Source organism: Polyodon spathula, chromosome 47, assembly GCF_017654505.1.
Source record: "Polyodon spathula isolate WHYD16114869_AA chromosome 47, ASM1765450v1, whole genome shotgun sequence".
Classification (NCBI taxonomy): Eukaryota; Metazoa; Chordata; class Actinopteri; order Acipenseriformes; family Polyodontidae; genus Polyodon; species Polyodon spathula.
In genome coordinates this window covers 152302-172801 of record NC_054580.1, presented here as the reverse complement: position 1 = coordinate 172801, position 20500 = coordinate 152302, and the positions used below count along the sequence as shown (strand labels likewise).

General features: G+C 40.1%; 1 protein-coding gene across 1 annotated transcript in view; it reads right to left on the bottom strand.

The window, feature by feature from the left end:
* The window catches only part of LOC121306263, a 38408-nt gene extending 18829 nt beyond the window's left edge, over window positions 1-19579 (bottom strand). Inside the window, exons 1-3 of the mRNA XM_041238006.1 lie at window positions 19473-19579; window positions 8357-8594; window positions 950-1308 (exon numbers count right to left, since the gene is read on the bottom strand). Of these exons, the coding sequence (XP_041093940.1) occupies window positions 950-1308; window positions 8357-8594; window positions 19473-19559 (684 nt within the window). The 5' untranslated portion in view covers window positions 19560-19579. The remainder of the gene's footprint in view (window positions 1-949; window positions 1309-8356; window positions 8595-19472) is intronic.
* Window positions 19580-20500: the final 921 nt, after the last annotated feature.

The following is a 20500-nucleotide window of genomic DNA, read 5'->3' as shown; positions in this document are numbered from 1 at the left end:
GAACTCTGCTGAAGCTCGTCAGGACCGGCATTTATTTATTTACTTAGCCTATTTTATCGTCTTCCTGCTGACAATGGCCTCATAAAATTTGAGTTAACCTTTAGAATTAATGAAAGTTTCAACAGATGTGTTGATGCATTTAATCTGCTCTTTTCAGCATGGATAAGTTTTGAGAACAGTGTTAAAAACAATCAAAATAATCTATATTTGCCTTCAAAAAGGCTATCGCGAAATTCAGGGTTTTCTTTGTGGAAATCAGAGTCTTGCCGTAGAATTTGGTAACATTTTCCATGCTTTTTACGGGGGACTAATAAACATGCTGTAGAACATTGGTATCCAACCCTGGTCCTGGAGGGAAACACTCCAGTAAATTTTGTAGCTCACCTTAAATCACTAATTTCTAAGAATTGGAAACACATGGAAGTTATTGATCAATTAAGTAAAGCCACTTCTTTAATTAAGGCAATGGTTCTGCTTGAGGTATTCAGGTTTTTGTTCCAAATGATCTCTAAATTATTTAGTTTAATAAATCACTGTCTACTTAATTGATCAAAATAAAATTGTTCCATGTATTTAGAATATGATGATTTAATGGTTATCTATAAAACTTGCTGGACTGTTGCCGTCCAAGGGAACCCTGCTGTAGAATATCAATGTGTTATATCAATATATTAGATATGGCACTCAAAACAAAGTGTTACCAAAGTAACATTAGCAACAACGACAATGACCTCATCAACATTGATAGCAGATGCAAAATAATAATAGTAATACAGATAATTGAATAATACTAAGAATAAAAATACTCTCATCAGTTGTATCACCTTCAACAAAATAAAAATAATAATAATAATAATAATAATAATAATAATAATAATAATAATAATATAATAATAATAATAATACTGCAATAGATCATCATTCTAATAATAAAATTATAAAAAATAACCTCGTCCGTGTCGATTGCAGCGGCATCGTCTTCCACCAGTTGCTGTAGGATGTGGGAGCGCTGGTGATGACGCTCCTGTCCCTTGAATTCCTGCTTGAGTTTCAGTTTCTCCGAGACGTTGGCCAGCTGCCTCTCGCTGGCCTTGTTTTCTCTCTCTATCTCCTCCTGAATCCTCCTCTCCCTCTCCAGGCGCTCCAGGCGTCTCCTCTCCTCCTGCTCTTCTCTCCTCCTTTGTTCCTCCCTCCTCTCCCTCTCTAGGCGCTCCAGGCGTCTCCTCTCCTCCTGCTCTTCTCTCCTCCTTTGTTCCTCCCTCCTGCATTCTTCCTTTTGTTGCTGCAGTCTGAGGTCATTTTGTCTGCCTGTAGAAAAATGAATGGGTCTCAATTATAATTACAGTAGAGTCAATTATATGATCTTTGATCAACCGTACTGTCTAATCAACCAAATGCACTTGATGATCACATGATGAATTGTGTGTTGTGTATTAAGCATGCAACAAAGATTGCAACTAAAGAAAGAAGACCATTTTGGCTTTCAACAAGAATTTGGAAATAGTGAAAAGACTGAAAGATGTAAAATTTGGAGATAGGAAAATACACTTAACAGCACTGTCAGGAGTTTGTGGTTGTTCTTAAGGTGGATGAGCCAGGGCATTATCAAGAATCAAAATAACCTTTATGATCAGGAGAAGGAGCAGCCTACTGTGTCGCATTTTCTCAGGGGGTATCACAGTGTTAATAGACTGCAAACAGTGCTACCCGCTTATCATTATAAGCACACCCATTTCCTCTTTTATAATCTATTGAAAATATTTGTAAATAAAGACATTGCATTTCATTTAATATACATAGGTGCTGATTCTAGGGGGACAGGTCCCCCCACCTTTTGCAGAAGGGGGAACGGTATATATATGTTTGACCCCCTCACTTTTAAGACATTTTTTAAAATAAATAACTAAAATAGAATGTGGTTCTGTACGTCTAACTAATACATTGCATTTGATTATATAAAATCAAATAGTCGAACAATCCTTTCCCCTCAATAGACTACTCTACCCATGTAAATGTACAGTGCGTTGATTGACAGGAATTCACTCCACTCCCTTGTACAAATAATCAAAAGGAGACTGACATTCGCTCTAATCTAGCAATCACAGGGTTTGTTAAATTATTCCGTTCTTGTTTGAACTGCAAAGGTACATTGATCCCGCCTCACTAAACGCTGAGGAACGGCACACACTGCAGTGTGAACGAGTGTGGTTTAATGAAATTACATCAAATCTGCTCTCTGTCCTTTTATTTCATTAGTTATTATGTAGCGGTTTTCTTTGTTGTCGATGGGTAAAAAACAAAATTAAAATTTGCTTAGCTATGCATCCATCACAAAAAAAAAAAAAAAAAAAAAAAAACATGCCCGGTTTTGTCAAGATTGTAACGTGGCTTAACTGTCAAAGAAAATACAAAAAGAAGTACATAAGGATTGGCCTGAGAAAACCGTGTTCTTAATCGCTCAGGAGTGGTGAATGTGTAAGAAGGTGGTGCTGTGCTGTTTGTAAAGCTGAGAATACCGTGTTCTTAATCGCTCAGGAGTGGTGAATGTGTAAGAAGGTGGTGCTGTGCTGTTTGTAAAGCTGAGAATACCGTGTTCTTAATCGCTCAGGAGTGGTGAATGTGTAAGAAGGTGGTGCTGTGCTGTTTGGAAAGCTGAGAATACCGTGTTCTTAATCGCTCAGGAGTGGTGAATGTGTAGGAAGGTGGTGCTGTGCTGTTTGTAAAGCTGAGAATACCGTGTTCTTAATCGCTCAGGAGTGGTGAATGTGTAAGAAGGTGGTGCTGTGCTGTTTGTAAAGCTGAGAATACCGTGTTCTTAATCGCTCAGGAGTGGTGAATGTGTAGGAAGGTGGTGCTGTGCTGTTTGTAAAGCTGAGAATACCGTGTTCTTAATCGCTCAGGAGTGGTGAATGTGTAGGAAGGTGGTGCTGTGCTGTTTGTAAAGCTGAGAATACCGTGTTCTTAATCGCTCAGGAGTGGTGAATGTGTAGGAAGGTGGTGCTGTGCTGTTTGTAAAGCTGAGAATACCGTGTTCTTAATCGCTCAGGAGTGGTGAATGTGTAGGAAGGTGGTGCTGTGCTGTTTGTAAAGCTGAGAATACCGTGTTCTTAATCGCTCAGGAGTGGCGAATGTGTAAGAAGGTGGTGCTGTGCTGTTTGTAAAGCTGAGAATACCGTGTTCTTAATCGCTCAGGAGTGGTGAATGTGTAAGAAGGTGGTGCTGTGCTGTTTGTAAAGCTGAGAATACCGTGTTCTTAATCGCTCAGGAGTGGATAATGTGTAGGAAAGTGGTGCTGTGCTGTTTGTAAAGCTGAGAATACCGTGTTCTTAATCGCTCAGGAGAGGCGAATGTGTAGGAAAGTGGTGCTGTGCTGTTTGTAAAGCTGAAAATACCGTGTTCTTAATCGCTCAGGAGAGGCGAATGTGTAGGAAAGTGGTGCTGTGCTGTTTGTAAAGCTGAGAATACAGTGTTCTTAATCGCTCAGGAGTGGTGAATGTGTAAGAAGGTGGTGCTGTGCTGTTTGTAAAGCTGAGAATACCGTGTTCTTAATCGCTCAGGAGTGGCGAATGTGTAAGAAGGTGGTGCTGTGCTGTTTGTAAAGCTGAGAATACCGTGTTCTTAATCGCTCAGGAGTGGTGAATGTGTAAGAAGGTGGTGCTGTGCTGTTTGTAAAGCTGAGAATACCGTGTTCTTAATCGCTCAGGAGTGGATAATGTGTAGGAAAGTGGTGCTGTGCTGTTTGTAAAGCTGAGAATACCGTGTTCTTAATCGCTCAGGAGTGGCGAATGTGTAGGAAGGTGGTGCTGTGCTGTTTGTAAAGCTGAGAATACCGTGTTCTTAATCGCTCAGGAGTGGTGAATGTGTAAGAAGGTGGTGCTGTGCTGTTTGTAAAGCTGAGAATACCGTGTTCTTAATCGCTCAGGAGTGGTGAATGTGTAAGAAGGTGGTGCTGTGCTGTTTGTAAAGCTGAGAATACCGTGTTCTTAATCGCTCAGGAGTGGATAATGTGTAGGAAGGTGGTGCTGTGCTGTTTGTAAAGCTGAGAATACCGTGTTCTTAATCGCTCAGGAGTGGTGAATGTGTAGGAAGGTGGTGCTGTGCTGTTTGTAAAGCTGAAAATACCGTGTTCTTAATCGCTCAGGAGTGGTGAATGTGTAAGAAGGTGGTGCTGTGCTGTTTGTAAAGCTGAGAATACCGTGTTCTTAATCGCTCAGGAGTGGTGAATGTGTAAGAAGGTGGTGCTGTGCTGTTTGTAAAGCTGAGAATACCGTGTTCTTAATCGCTCAGGAGTGGTGAATGTGTAAGAAGGTGGTGCTGTGCTGTTTGTAAAGCTGAGAATACCGTGTTCTTAATCGCTCAGGAGTGGTGAATGTGTAAGAAGGTGGTGCTGTGCTGTTTGTAAAGCTGAGAATACCGTGTTCTTAATCGCTCAGGAGTGGTGAATGTGTAAGAAGGTGGTGCTGTGCTGTTTGTAAAGCTGAGAATACCGTGTTCTTAATCGCTCAGGAGTGGTGAATGTGTAGGAAGGTGGTGCTGTGCTGTTTGTAAAGCTGAGAATACCGTGTTCTTAATCGCTCAGGAGTGGTGAATGTGTAGGAAGGTGGTGCTGTGCTGTTTGTAAAGCTGAGAATACCGTGTTCTTAATCGCTCAGGAGAGGCGAATGTGTAGGAAAGTGGTGCTGTGCTGTTTGTAAAGCTGAGAATACAGTGTTCTTAATCGCTCAGGAGTGGTGAATGTGTAAGAAGGTGGTGCTGTGCTGTTTGTAAAGCTGAGAATACCGTGTTCTTAATCGCTCAGGAGTGGCGAATGTGTAAGAAGGCGGTGCTGTGCTGTTTGTAAAGCTGAGAATACCGTGTTCTTAATCGCTCAGGTGTGGTGAATGTGTAAGAAGGTGGTGCTGTGCTGTTTGTAAAGCTGAGAATACCGTGTTCTTAATCGCTCAGGAGTGGTGAATGTGTAAGAAGGTGGTGCTGTGCTGTTTGTAAAGCTGAGAATACCGTGTTCTTAATCGCTCAGGAGTGGTGAATGTGTAAGAAGGTGGTGCTGTGCTGTTTGTAAAGCTGAGAATACCGTGTTCTTAATCGCTCAGGAGTGGTGAATGTGTAGGAAGGTGGTGCTGTGCTGTTTGTAAAGCTGAGAATACCGTGTTCTTAATCGCTCAGGAGTGGTGAATGTGTAGGAAGGTGGTGCTGTGCTGTTTGTAAAGCTGAGAATACCGTGTTCTTAATCGCTCAGGAGTGGTGAATGTGTAAGAAGGTGGTGCTGTGCTGTTTGTAAAGCTGAGAATACCGTGTTCTTAATCGCTCAGGAGTGGTGAATGTGTAGGAAGGTGGTGCTGTGCTGTTTGTAAAGCTGAGAACACCGTGTTCTTAATCGCTCAGGAGTGGTGAATGTGTAAGAAGGTGGTGCTGTGCTGTTTGTAAAGCTGAGAATACCGTGTTCTTAATCGCTCAGGAGTGGTGAATGTGTAGGAAGGTGGTGCTGTGCTGTTTGTAAAGCTGAGAACATCGTGTTCTTAATCGCTCAGGAGTGGCGAATGTGTAAGAAGGTGGTGCTGTGCTGTTTGTAAAGCTGAGAATACCGTGTTCTTAATCGCTCAGGAGTGGTGAATGTGTAGGAAGGTGGTGCTGTGCTGTTTGTAAAGCTGAGAATACCGTGTTCTTAATCGCTCAGGAGTGGTGAATGTGTAGGAAGGTGGTGCTGTGCTGTTTGTAAAGCTGAGAATACCGTGTTCTTAATCGCTCAGGAGTGGTGAATGTGTAGGAAGGTGGTGCTGTGCTGTTTGTAAAGCTGAGAATACCGTGTTCTTAATCGCTCAGGAGTGGCGAATGTGTAGGAAGGTGGTGCTGTGCTGTTTGTAAAGCTGAGAATACCGTGTTCTTAATCGCTCAGGAGTGGATAATGTGTAGGAAAGTGGTGCTGTGCTGTTTGTAAAGCTGAGAATACCGTGTTCTTAATCGCTCAGGAGAGGCGAATGTGTAGGAAAGTGGTGCTGTGCTGTTTGTAAAGCTGAGAATACAGTGTTCTTAATCGCTCAGGAGTGGTGAATGTGTAAGAAGGTGGTGCTGTGCTGTTTGTAAAGCTGAGAATACCGTGTTCTTAATCGCTCAGGAGTGGTGAATGTGTAGGAAGGTGGTGCTGTGCTGTTTGTAAAGCTGAGAATACCGTGTTCTTAATCGCTCAGGAGTGGTGAATGTGTAGGAAGGTGGTGCTGTGCTGTTTGTAAAGCTGAGAATACCGTGTTCTTAATCGCTCAGGAGTGGCGAATGTGTAGGAAGGTGGTGCTGTGCTGTTTGTAAAGCTGAGAATACCGTGTTCTTAATCGCTCAGGAGTGGCGAATGTGTAGGAAAGTGGTGCTGTGCTGTTTGTAAAGCTGAGAATACCGTGTTCTTAATCGCTCAGGAGTGGTGAATGTGTAGGAAGGTGGTGCTGTGCTGTTTGTAAAGCTGAGAACACCGTGTTCTTAATCGCTCAGGAGTGGCGAATGTGTAAGAAGGTGGTGCTGTGCTGTTTGTAAAGCTGAGAATACCGTGTTCTTAATCGCTCAGGAGTGGTGAATGTGTAAGAAGGTGGTGCTGTGCTGTTTGTAAAGCTGAGAATACCGTGTTCTTAATCGCTCAGGAGTGGCGAATGTGTAAGAAGGTGGTGCTGTGCTGTTTGTAAAGCTGAGAATACCGTGTTCTTAATCGCTCAGGAGTGGAGAATGTGTAGGAAAGTGGTGCTGTGCTGTTTGTAAAGCTGAAAATACCGTGTTCTTAATCGCTCAGGAGAGGCGAATGTGTAGGAAAGTGGTGCTGTGCTGTTTGTAAAGCTGAGAATACAGTGTTCTTAATCGCTCAGGAGTGGTGAATGTGTAAGAAGGTGGTGCTGTGCTGTTTGTAAAGCTGAGAATACCGTGTTCTTAATCGCTCAGGAGTGGTGAATGTGTAAGAAGGTGGTGCTGTGCTGTTTGTAAAGCTGAGAATACCGTGTTCTTAATCGCTCAGGTGTGGTGAATGTGAAGAAGGTGGTGCTGTGCTGTTTGTAAAGCTGAGAATACCGTGTTCTTAATCACTCAGGAGTGGTGAATGTGAAGAAGGTGGTGCTGTGCTGTTTGTAAAGCTGAGAATACCGTGTTCTTAATCGCTCAGGAGTGGTGAATGTGTAAGAAGGTGGTGCTGTGCTGTTTGTAAAGCTGTTCCGTGAAATCAATACAATCCCATTTCAATCCCAGCATGTTTAACTGTCCTCTTAATTTTTAATTAGCAGTCCCGTTACCTTGGCCTGAGTTTCGGGCTGATTTTCTGCAGACAGTAGGAAACATGTACGTGGCCTATGAGTATGCAGGTGTGTACACGAATACAGAGAGAAAACGGGTAAAATCTGCAGCCTTTTAACTGTCAGATCGTGCTGAATTGTTCAAAGTTTTTCCAGTTGATAAAGTGATTTTACATTGGTTACTATATAATTAATTGCATACTGACAAGAAAAAAAAGATAAATATTGAAGTTTTTTTTTGTTTATTGACCCGTCACAATAATATTTGAATAGTGTATTAAAGACACTGTACAAACCTTTTAATGTAGGAGCCTATATTAAATAACTTCAACTAGAGCTAGAAAGTCTGTTTCATAAGACTCTGTAGCCACGTAGAATGCCGGATAAAAAAAACAAAACAAACGTGATGTCATGGGTAACTTTCATCCCCGCCCCCCGTCCCCACCTTAAAGTAGGGAGCGGAGCCCCTGTTCACATATTTACTCTGTTCAGGTTCATTCAGTTTCTCACTAATTGTGAAACAAAAAGACTTTCAGTGTCTTACGTTTTACAACAATCACATACAGAATAGAATCCCTTACACTCCCATCTCATTGCCTTTTCATTGTCTCGTGAGCACCATTCCTCTCACCTGCCATTCAGACAAATCAAGCCAGGTGCTATTTGACTTGTATCATTTCAAACAAATACCAGTTATTTGCCAGTAATCTTATAACAAGGGAGAAATAGAAAAGTGTGACAATCAAACGTGCACATAATCAAAAATAATATCGTTTGACCCTGTTACAAGTAACTGTAGTGTTATTACTCCCATTGAAACTGCCACGTTATATTATGTCCTTATTATAAAAAGTACCGTTAGTACAGTTGCGGGTTAGTAATGTGTTACACCCAACTCTGGCTCTCTCTCAAATAGCCTAGAATTCGAGAATGTCTTGCTCCTCCATACGCGCAGGCAAACAAGCCACACACACGACAGAAAGAGAGAGAAACAGTAGCATGCAAGAAAACTTGCCTGGTTAATGAAACAGTTTTTCGGTGTGTGGTATTCAAAGGGATCTTTAAAGGAAGTACACTAAGCAGATCAGATGGCTTACCGTAATTTGGACAACTGGGCACATAGCTTTCTGTGGTACATGCCAGTAGAATGTACGAGCGGTCAGAGCTCTCTCGGATCGTGAAGGTCGGGTTCCGAGCAGCGTAGTATTCGTATAATAGATCTTTAGATCTGTAACAGATTTCTTTGTCATGGCACCCGTACTTGATGTAGATGTAACTGTGAAAGGCTTCTTGCTTGTAATCTTTTTTATCAAAGGGATAGAGTATGCCACTTCCCTAAAGACACAAAGGAACAAAAAACAAATCAATCTTAATGATATGTTGGCCGTGCAGTGAACTATTTTACCTCTCAATCTTGTCTCCTCAAGACCCAACTGTTCAGACTGCACCTGTTGACGCTGAATTTCCTCTCCTCTGATTGCGTTACTCCCCTGTCTAGCTGATATTGGCGTGATGTACTGTACTGTATTGTACTTCATTAGCCAAACAGGACCTTGCTTCACGCCTTCCTTATGTAACGTGGTTCTTTATCTGGTGCTCTGTAGCTAGTACACTGTGTGTATATTGTTATATGTACTGTACACTGCTTTGTATTAGATTGAAATTACTTAAATACATTTTGTCTACGGGTTGCATGGATGTTTTTAAGTATTCCATTTGTAATTATTTAAAGTTACAAATACATAGTTTTGTACAGTAAGTATAACTAAAACTAAAGACTTTAAAAGTTTTCACTGCAATCAATGTACTAAAATTGAGTTTTTTCAACAAAAAAAAATGCATCAGTTGGTTTTACTCAATTGCTATAAGTATTGTCACCTTAACTGAACAAGTACTGAACGGTACTGAACAAGGCAGAGATCAGAAACATACACTGTAGAAAGGAAAGGTAGCCTTACAGGATGCTGCTTTCCTGGTAAGGCTGGAAACACAACATGAATAAAACACAGAAAGTTCAATGGGGATATGTCACAGAGACGGCCGAAGTGGGCGGCGTCAGAACCAGGAAAAGGAATGAAATACACAAAACACAGCACGGATGAAATGAAGTGATGATGGCGCTGGCTGGCGCCGGTTTATTGTAAAATAAAAGGGTTTAACAAAGAAAAGACAGGACACGGCACTTCACGCCAAAATAAATAGACAAACAAAACGAATAGACACGGACAAAACACAGAGTGGATGAACGCTACACAATCTATCAATCAATCAATCAATCAATCTCTCTCTCTCTCTCTCTCTCAATCTCTCTCTCTCTCTCTCTCTCTCTCTCTCTCTCTCTCTCTCTCTCTCTCTCTCTCTCTCTCCCGAACACCCAACCCCGAATAGGTGACAACGTGCATCTATATATACTGTTGTGCTGGGATTCAATTACCAATTAATTATTCACTTGAATCCCAGCACGTGAATTAATAAAGTGCAATTCCCCGTGCTCACATATTATTACATTTTACTTGCACGTGAAGTGCTGTGCAATCCTCGTGCCTAAATACACATATACATTTTAAACACTCGTGTTCCACAGACCCGTTTATATCCCGTGTACCAATGTCTATACACATAACAGATAATATACACAGGGGCGGGCACTTTGTCACAGGATATAACACCAGACACATGTACACAACAAAACATGCAACAACACAAGAAACAAACCACTCAATAATACGACCAATGCACTCTTACACGAGAACAGTCACAATCTACCGCAAGGCATGTTGGGAAGGTGGAGTTAATGTCACGTGGTTAATTTAGTTGGAAAACTGAAATCAATTAATTAAAAGTACTCATTGATCATCATTTTTAATGTTACTTTGTTATTTTGTTTTGTTTAACTTACATATAGCAAGGTATGCAGACCTCTCACAATTGAAGTGTGTTTTACAAAATGGACCTTAGTAAAAGCAACAAAAGCACCAAGCTAAGGCACGTCACCAGAAGTGCAGGGTGTGTCCTACAGCCTGGAGATCGCTGTGCCACCGCCAACTGTGGCCAGGAGTCCCGAGGGGCTGGAGCACAATTGGCTGAGCGCCACTCGGGTTGGGAGGGCTTAGGTCAGCAGGGTAATCCTTGTCTCACCGCGCAGCAGCGACTCCTGTGGCAGCCTGGCTCCTGTGAGTTGGCTGTAAATTGCAGGTGGAAATGCGTTTCCTCCGACAACGCGACAGGTCTGGATGGCTAAGCTGTCGGCTTGCAGTGTGAAAAGAGGAGGTTGGAGGCAAGATCTTAAAAAATTAATAATTGGATATTCCAAATTGGGGAAAAATGGGGTAAAAAATGAAAAAAAAAAAAAAAGTATTATATAAGTAATGACTGTATAAAATTAAAGCAAAGCTAGACAACAGTCATTTCCCAGTCATACTCCAGTTCTGTGTTCAAAGCACTGGGATTGGTCGTTTAGTTGAATTTCAATTTTTAACGAGGGCGGGTCGCCACTTTTTTCTTTTTTTTTTTTTTTTTTTGGCTGAAAAGCACTTTTTATTTTTCAGGTGTACAATTTATAAATTGCGTAGCCAGGTTTCTGAGCAAATGCAGTGACTTCCAGGCAGTGTGCGCGACTGGTTATACAAGCCTTGTGCTCAGGCTAAAAAACAGTTTGTAAAGCTACTGTGAGTTTTTTTTATTTATTTTGTTCTACGTGGTATATCTAAATATATATATATTTGAGGGAAACTATGGCATTTGATTTCCTATTTTAAATAATCGTTGTTTCTCTGTTATTAAAAGTATTACTGCCCTCACATTGAGTGATGCTCCTGTCTCTGTGTATCCTACAACATATAAACGCTCACTCGCTGATTTCTGTTTATTCAGCATGCATTAAGGGAGTTGTAGTTCAAACTGGAGAGAGTGCCCATGTTTTATTTTTTGTGTTTTTTTTTTTAACATTTTTTATTGGATCAAAAGTCAAGAAAAAAGCAAAATAGAAAATAGAGACAAAATAGTTCCATACAATAGACAACAGCTGTAACATAACATTATCATGGGGGGGGGGGGGGGGGGGGGGAGTCTCAATATACATAGACTTTATAGCTTTTTCATATATTATAGGTCTTAACGGCTTTTTTGTTATTTTTTTTTTTTTTTTTTTTTTTTATTATACTAACATATTGTTCCATTTCTTTTGAAAAAACAAAAAAATTAGGTTTTTGGAGAGTAAATTTACATTTATGGATATGGAATTTGGCCAACAAGATCAATAGATTTACCAGAAAGATTTAATTTTTGTTTGTTTTCACATATTTTGTTATTCCGAATAAGATGTAGCCCAGATTTAATTTAATGTTATTATTTATATTTTTATGTCTTTGGTTGGTTAGGTCAGTCCAAAAAAATTTGAGTAACTACAGTTCCGTAATAAATGGGTCATAGTTTCAGAGTAAATATTGCAGAAGGAGCAGCGAAGGTCAATGTCAGGTTTTATTTTTTTTAGGTTGTATTTAACTGGGTAACATTTATGGATAATCCTTAGCCTTGTTGGTCAATAAGTATTTATTACAGTGTCCAGGAGTCTTCCCAGTTAACACCTACAAAAATGCAATTCCAGTATGCAACAGCAGAGGCAACAGAGATACTGTCACTTCGAATAAGAGACCTGATCTCCTAATTGTTATTATTTTTGTTATGAAGAAGGTAATCATGTCCTATAAATATATCATTTGGTTCTAAAGAGGGCAAAGGGCAAGAAGCCCCTTTGGTTCCACTCTGTAAAAGCATTCTCACAGCACAGGGAATGGCATCAAAAACAACAGCATATTCCAGAACTGTGACAGGAAATGGAAATTCGGATAGAAACTCTGCAGAACTGAAAAGTTGGCCTGTAGGGTGGAGAAGTTGACTATCTAAGAGTATATTCTTATAGAACCAATTGGGAAAAAACAAAGACTTATTTTTGTATCTAATATCTCTGGTGTTCCAAATGAAATATCTGTGAGGTGAGAAGTTATGTTTGTAAATTAGAGACCAGCATAAAAAAATCTGTTTATGGAAATGTGAAAGTTTTATAGCAATTTTATTAATATCATAATTACATAAGAGTATGAAATTTAAGCCACCTAAATTATTAAAGAGATGGGCAGGAATAAAGTTCCAAATTGAGGCAGGATTCTTAAAAAATTGTCTAATCCATTTAATTTTAAAAGTTTTGTTTAGGGAGAAGTCTAAAAAGTTTAGACCCCCACATTTAACAGATTTTTTTTTACATAGTGGGTCTTGTTTTTCCAAAGGACATTAAATAACATTCTATCAATTTTTTTTTTTTGCATATCTCATCAGAAACATCAAGCAATAGTGCCGTGTAGATCAACCTGGATAAAGCATCCGTCTTAGTCACTAAACACCTTCCCCACAATGATAAATCCCTTTGGAGCCATAAATTGAGTTTTTGTTGTACAGTGATAATGAGTGGGTTAAAGTTTAGGGAGATTCTTGACAGTTGGTCTTTATTAATGTTAATTCCCAGGTGCTTTACATTGTCTTTTACAGGGATGCCACAACTCTCTGCATCTGTACACTTATTAACAGGGAGGAGCTCACATTTTTTAATATTGAGGAACAAACCAGAAGCTTTTGAAAAGAGGAGTATTGCATCAATAGCTTTTGACACTTGTGCTTTGTCTCTTAAGAAAAGTGTTGTGTCATCAGCTGATTGACTAATAAAGACAGTTTTATTAGCAACTGAGATTCCTTCTATTTGGCTTTTCTTAATGTGAATTGCTAATAATTGCAAGGCTAATAGAAATAAGTACAGAGAGATAGGGCAGCCCTGCCGAATCCCCCTGTTTATATTGAATAGTTGAGAGGGTCCATGCTGTAATTTGATGGAGCAATTACCATTTCTATAAAGGGTTTGAATGGCTTTAATGAAGCCTTCACCAAAACCAGATAAATCAAGGGCTTTCAAAATAAAATGATGCTCAACAGTGTCGAAGGCTTTATAGAAAGAAAAGAAAAGAATAAGACTGTATTCTGATCCAAGAGCAGTGTAATCCAAAATATCGAGGACCAGTCTAATATTATTTCCAATGTGCCTGTCTTTCATAAAACCAGATTGTGATTTGTCAATTATACTATTAAGAACATTCTTAATTTTCATTGCAAATATTACAGCCATTATTTTATAGTCATTATTCAAAAGACAAATAGGATGGCAATTATCTAAAAATAAAGTATCTTTTGAGGGTTTTGGAATTAAATTAATTAAGCCTTGTGTCATAGAGGCAGGAAGACAACCAAATTCAATGCTTTCCAAAAATACATTGTGAAGGAAAGGAGCCAGGTCTTTAGAAAATGTTTTATAAAGTTCAGAAGTGAGCCCATCGTTACCTTATTACTTTGAAGGGTTCTAATGCAATCTACAACATCCTCTTGTGACAGGGGAGCATCACATAGTCTTTTGTCATTATCATCAATTGTCTTTATATTTTCTTCAGTTGATGCAAAGAAGTATTCTATTGAATCCAAAGAGAGCTTAGATTCATATATATTTTGGTAGAAAGACATACAAAACTTGGCTATTTCCTTCGGGTTCTCTGTAAATGTGTTGTTAATGTTAAGTTTATTTATGGAATTATTCTCATAGTGATGTTTCTCCAATTTAAACAAATAAGCTGAATTGTGTTCACCCTCCTCCAACCATTATTTCATGAATGAATAAAAGCTTTTGCTTTGTAAATGTATGCATTTGATCTCATTTGCCCTGTAATTCTGTAAGCTGGACCTTATTTTCATTGGACATGTTTTCAGGAGACAATTTGGATAAAGATAATAATTTGACTATCAACTGAGTTTCCTCCTTTCGCCTGGATTTAGCTAGTTCTGCTCCACTTTTCATTGTCAGTCTTTTGAGTTTGTATTTTAGTAGTTCCTAGTTTTTTCTGAACATCTTTTCTGCTAATGCATTCTACCAGCATAAACCAATAGTATTTTTTATTTTATTTACAATAACATCATTTTCTAGCAAGGAATTATTCAGTTTCTAGTAACAATTTTTTAATTTTGCTTCATGAGAAAGAGATAAATCTAATTGTAAAATTATAGACTTATGGTCAGATAAAGGTGTTGGTAGAATTTCTACTTTAGTCACATGTATGGATACAGTGTTGGAAGTTAGCCAAAAATCAATTCTGGATTGCTGAGACTGCATGTGCTATCCATATATCTGTGTTTGAGAACAGCAACTCCTTCAGCATGAGCTGAGCCATGTGCTATCCATATATCTGTGTTTGAGAACAGCAACTCCTGCAGCATGAGCTGAGCCATGTGCCATCCATATATCTGTCTTTGAGAACAGTAACTCCTGCAGCATGGGCTGAGCCATGTGCTATCCATATATCTTCTGTGTTTGAGAACAGTAACTCCTGCAACATGGGCTGAGCCATGTGCCATCCATATATCTGTGTTTGAGAACAGCAACTCCTGCAGCATGAGCTGAGCCATGTGCCATCCATATATCTGTCTTTGAGAACAGTAACTCCTGCAGCATGGGCTGAGCCATGTGCTATCCATATATCTTCTGTGTTTGAGAACAGTAACTCCTGCAGCATGGGCTGAGCCATGTGCCATCCATATATCTGTGTTTGAGAACAGCAACTCCTGCAGCATGGGCTGAGCCATGTGCCATCCATATATCTGTGTTTGAGAACAGCAACTCCTGCAGCATGGGCTGAGCCATGTGCCATCCATATATCTGTGTTTGAGAACAGCAACTCCTGCAGCATGGGCTGAGCCATGTGCCATCCATATATCTGTGTTTGAGAACAGCAACTCCTGCAGCATGGGCTGAGCCATGTGCCATCCATATATCTGTGTTTGAGAACAGCAACTCCTGCAGCATGGGCTGAGCCATGTGCCATCCATATATCTGTGTTTGAGAACAGCAACTCCTGCAGCATGGGCTGAGCCATGTGCTATCCATATATCTGTGTTTGAGAACAGTAACTCCTGCAGCATGGGCTGAGCCATGTGCTATCCATATATCTGTGTTTGAGAACAGTAACTCCTGCAGCACGGGCTGAGCCATGTGCCATCCATATATCTGTGTTTGAGAACACCAACTCCTGCAGCATGGGCTGAGCCATGTGCTATCCATATATCTGTGTTTGAGAACAGCAACTCCTGCAGCATGGGCTGAGCCATGTGCCATCCATATATCTGTGTTTGAGAACAGCAACTCCTGCAGCATGGGCTGAGCCATGTGCTATCCATATATCTTCTGTGTTTGAGAACAGCAACTCCTGCAGCATGGGCTGAGCCATGTGCTATCCATATATCTGTGTTTGAGAACAGCAACTCCTGCAGCATGGGCTGAGCCATGTGCTATCCATATATCTGTGTTTGAGAACAGCAACTCCTGCAGCATGGGCTGAGCCATGTGCTATCCATATATCTGTGTTTGAGAACAGCAACTCCTGCAGCATGGGCTGAGCCATGTGCTATCCATATATCTTCTGTGTTTGAGAACAGTAACTCCTGCAGCATGGGCTGAGCCATGTGCCATCCATATATCTGTGTTTGAGAACAGCAACTCCTGCAGCATGGGCTGAGCCATGTGCTATCCATATATCTGTGTTTGAGAACAGCAACTCCTGCAGCATGGGCTGAGCCATGTGCTATCCATATATCTGTGTTTGAGAACAGCAACTCCTGCAGCATGGGCTGAGCCATGTGCTATCCATATATCTGTGTTTGAGAACAGCAACTCCTGCAGCATGGGCTGAGCCATGTGCTATCCATATATCTGTGTTTGAGAACAGTAACTCCTGCAGCATGGGCTGAGCCATGTGCTATCCATATATCTGTGTTTGAGAACAGCAACTCCTGCAGCATGGGCTGAGCCATGTGCTATCCATATATCTGTGTTTGAGAACAGCAACTCCTGCAGCATGGGCTGAGCCATGTGCTATCCATATATCTGTGTTTGAGAACAGTAACTCCTGCAGCATGGGCTGAGCCATGTGCTATCCATATATCTGTGTTTGAGAACAGTAACTCCTGCAGCATGGGCTGAGCCATGTGCTATCCATATATCTGTGTTTGAGAACAGTAACTCCTGCAGCATGGGCTGAGCCATGTGCCATCCATATATCTGTGTTTGAGAACAGTAACTCCTGCAGCAGGGGCTGAGCCATGTGCCATCCATATATCTGTGTTTGAGAACAGTAACTCCTGCAGCATGGGCTGAGCCATGTGCCATCCATATATCTGTGTTTGAGAACAGTAACTCTTGCAGCAGGGGCTGAGCCATGCGCTATCCATATATCTGTGTTTGAGAACAGCAACTCCTGCAGCATGGGCTGAGCCATGTGCTATCCATATATCTGTGTTTGAGAACAGCAACTCCTGCAGCATGGGCTGAGCCATGTGCTATCCATATATCTGTGTTTGAGAACAGTAACTCCTGCAGCATGGGCTGAGCCATGTGCTATCCATATATCTGTGTTTGAGAACAGTAACTCCTGCAGCATGGGCTGAGCCATGTGCTATCCATATATCTGTGTTTGAGAACAGTAACTCCTGCAGCATGGGCTGAGCCATGTGCTATCCATATATCTGTGTTTGAGAACAGTAACTCCTGCAGCACGGGCTGAGCCATGTGCCATCCATATATCTGTGTTTGAGAACAGTAACTCCTGCAGCATGGGCTGAGCCATGTGCTATCCATATATCTGTGTTTGAGAACAGCAACTCCTGCAGCATGGGCTGAGCCATGTGCTATCCATATATCTGTGTTTGAGAACAGCAACTCCTGCAGCATGAGCTGAGCCATGTGCTATCCATATATCTGTGTTTGAGAACAGTAACTCCTGCAGCATGGGCTGAGCCATGTGCTATCCATATATCTGTGTTTGAGAACAGTAACTCCTGCAGCATGGGCTGAGCCATGTGCCATCCATATATCTTCTCCCCACTGAGATCTCCAAAGATTGTTATCGTTACTACAGGAATGAGATTCTTGTATAAAACAAAGGTCTGAATTCAAGTTTTCAGCATAGAGAAATAAAGCTTTACGATTAAGATGATCTCTTAACCCCCTGGCATTAAAATAAACCATAGAAAGATTAGAAATTGTGAAACAGTAACAGTAGCCTACTTTAGCAGTACATCAGTTAACTAAACCTGTTTAGAAGAAACAGCGCTGTACCTATTCAGTTTTGAAATTCTGGATATTACATTGTGCCTAGATGTGTATATTTACAAAAAAAAGTGAAGATTCAAGCTATTTATAATAACGCTAAAATAAATAGATAATAATAATGAATAAGAACTTGCTTACTTCACTTGTAATTATCATAACCAGGACCTACATAAAGTAGTTCCGTTTTGAAAAAACTGAAACTGCGACTTCTTCAACTTTCATCCGAGACTAGCAGATTTCGACGCCTTCCACGAAAGCCCTTGCGCCAACAAAATAGGCTTGTTTCCCTTCTTTGCACGCCTTTTCGTTTCCATACAAACGCAAATCCCACCGCCTCTTGTATATTTCCAGTTCTTCTATTTTTAAACCCAAATCATCTAACCTTTTCTCCGTATTATTTACCCGAGCTTTCATTTGATTTACCTTATTTTTTATGTCTTAATTTCACCGAACATGAAATCAATAGTTTTTTTGAGCCCTTCAATCTTCATTGTATTCGCAGCCATTAGTTTTTGCAGACCATCAGCTCTTTTGTTGATTATGAGTTTCAGTGTCGAAATTATATTATGTTCCATGTCAAGGATTGTATCCTTTCGGTTTTCTAGTTTTCCCTTTGTTGTTGCTGGTCTTTTTGATGGCGTTTCTGGAAGTTCAGTGAGCTCAAAGGTCTCCACCACGATGTTGTTTGCAGTGTATTCTGTCGAGTTTTCTACCGTAACGTCAGCACCTAACTCAATCTCTGAAGCAGTGCTCGTTTTTGACTTGGTGTTGCTTTTTCTCGTTCTGCTGTTCATGGCAGCTCGGTATGTTTTATCCTTTTCAAGTTTTATATTATCCTTCTTCTTCTTTATTGTTTTAGTTATCTGTTTAATGGAGTATTATTCAGACATGAGCAGATCATATATCGACAGTCTCCTCAGCTAATTTACCACAAACAGAAGTTCTCAATTATTAATTATTATTATTAATTTTTAGAAGTCGACATTAGTATCCATGGATTTAAGTTATTTTTGGTGTTTTACATAATTTCCGATTTGCATGCTAGACAACTTGTTATTAACTTTTTAGGTACGAGCTCCGTTTATACGATGCACTCACACTGCCATCATGTGCTTCTGTAGTGTGATGTCACATCCACTGCTAGGTGGTTCTAAACGAGCAGGCGAGTCAATGGCAAAAGTCATTAGTGTGTTTTAAAACCTCTGTATATTAAACGGTAATAGGTATTTTTTTTTTTAATGTAAATAAAAAAAAAAAAAACAGTAAACGAGAAACTTGCCTCGACATGATAAGTTAAAAACTTTTTTGGTTTTCAAGACACCAAGTGTCCCATCATACAACGATGATAGTTATTCCCTGGATTTGAAAGAGCTGTCTCAACTTTTAATTCATTTTTAAAAAACAATGGGAGCACCATATTGTTTTGTATCCAAGGAAGGAAGTGTCGACAGCACTAAAGATCCGTATTGTTACAGAGGTATCGTCAGAACTACATATCTCAAAGTGCCGTGACGTGTACTACAATACCTGGATGCCAGACGGCTATCTTATTTTTCATTATAATTAAATAATCAGAATATATATACTATATATATATTATATATATATCAATATTAATAATATTAAAAGTATCTATATATATTAAGAGAGACTTTGAAAAGTTCCTGCCTTAGAAGAGACCACATGTATCTTTCCATGTTTGGTACTAAAATACAATTATATGTAGCCTGTAGATGAGCGAAAAAAATACCAAAAACATCCATGTGAACAGCCATACCAGTAATTCTAAAATCTCCATATTAGTAAGACAGACAGAGAGAGAAAGAAAGTGAGACTGAGAGACAGAGAGAGCGAGATGCAGAGTAGGGAGTAAGAGGGAACCTGTGAGACAGACTGACTGAAAGAGAAAGAACAAGAGAGCAAGGAAGGATGCATTTTATTATTTTCACCCCCTCCGCTCCCCTCCCCTCCCCTCCCCCTTTTCTTATCATTGCTGTAGTTCTGAGTCAATTATTTACCTTTAAGTAGGGGGAGGTGCCCTTAAAGGACCAGCAGTAGGACCAGCAGTAGTTGGTTTCATTTTTGATTGTCACAGTGTTACCCATGATTCAGACTGCAAGGCTGAAATGCTGAAAGGTAAAAAGCCAGCTTGTAGGTTATGGAAGTCATTGCAGTTTGCATACAGTTATGTGTAACGAATACAGTCTGTATGAGGGTTTCTCATCTATCCAGCTTTCTATACCCAAGCAGCAGCTGAATCCTCCCTTTTTAAATATTCACACCCACCCTGCTACATTCAGAGTCAATATAAAATCACACTTTATTTCAAGGGTCACCTATTAACTAATTAACAAACTTAAAGGCGACCTCAAGTGGGATTTGTGTGTGTGTGTGTTATATGTTCCCCTATGTTGCTACAACTGTTTAAATAAGGTGCTCATATTATTGTAATTGTACTTATTTGCAATCCTGACCACTTTTTTATACTATTAAATTGCAGTCTACAGTGCTTGATTTCCAAGATGGCTTCAAATGTACCCTTCAGAAGAACTTCAGAACTACATTTCCCATCATCTTCCTGCTCATGTATCTATGATGGGGGTGATGGGGAATGTAGTTCTGAAATTCTTTTGACGGGTACATTTGAAGCCATCGTGGAAACCGAGCACTTTGGACTGCAATTTAATAGTGTAGAAAAAGCGGTCAGGATGCCAATAAATAAACAAACAAACAAACACCCAGCTTAGCTAAACAGTTGCAGCAACATATGGGAACATGCAACACACACAAAAGAAAAACATCTCAAGTACCCCTTCAAGGCTGGGATTAAATTAAAACTTTGACCCACCTGCAAATTACTACCCAGTGTACAGCAGGTGTTTTACATGAGTAGAATACGCTTCTCACAAGAAACTACCAAGAAGTACAGGTTTGTAATTTGTGATTAGCAGGTGGGTCAACATTTTGATTTAATCCCAGCACAAGCAGTAAAACATGTTAATAAACATCAGTAACTAGCCAGTTAAAAGTGCCCCCATTTACAAGC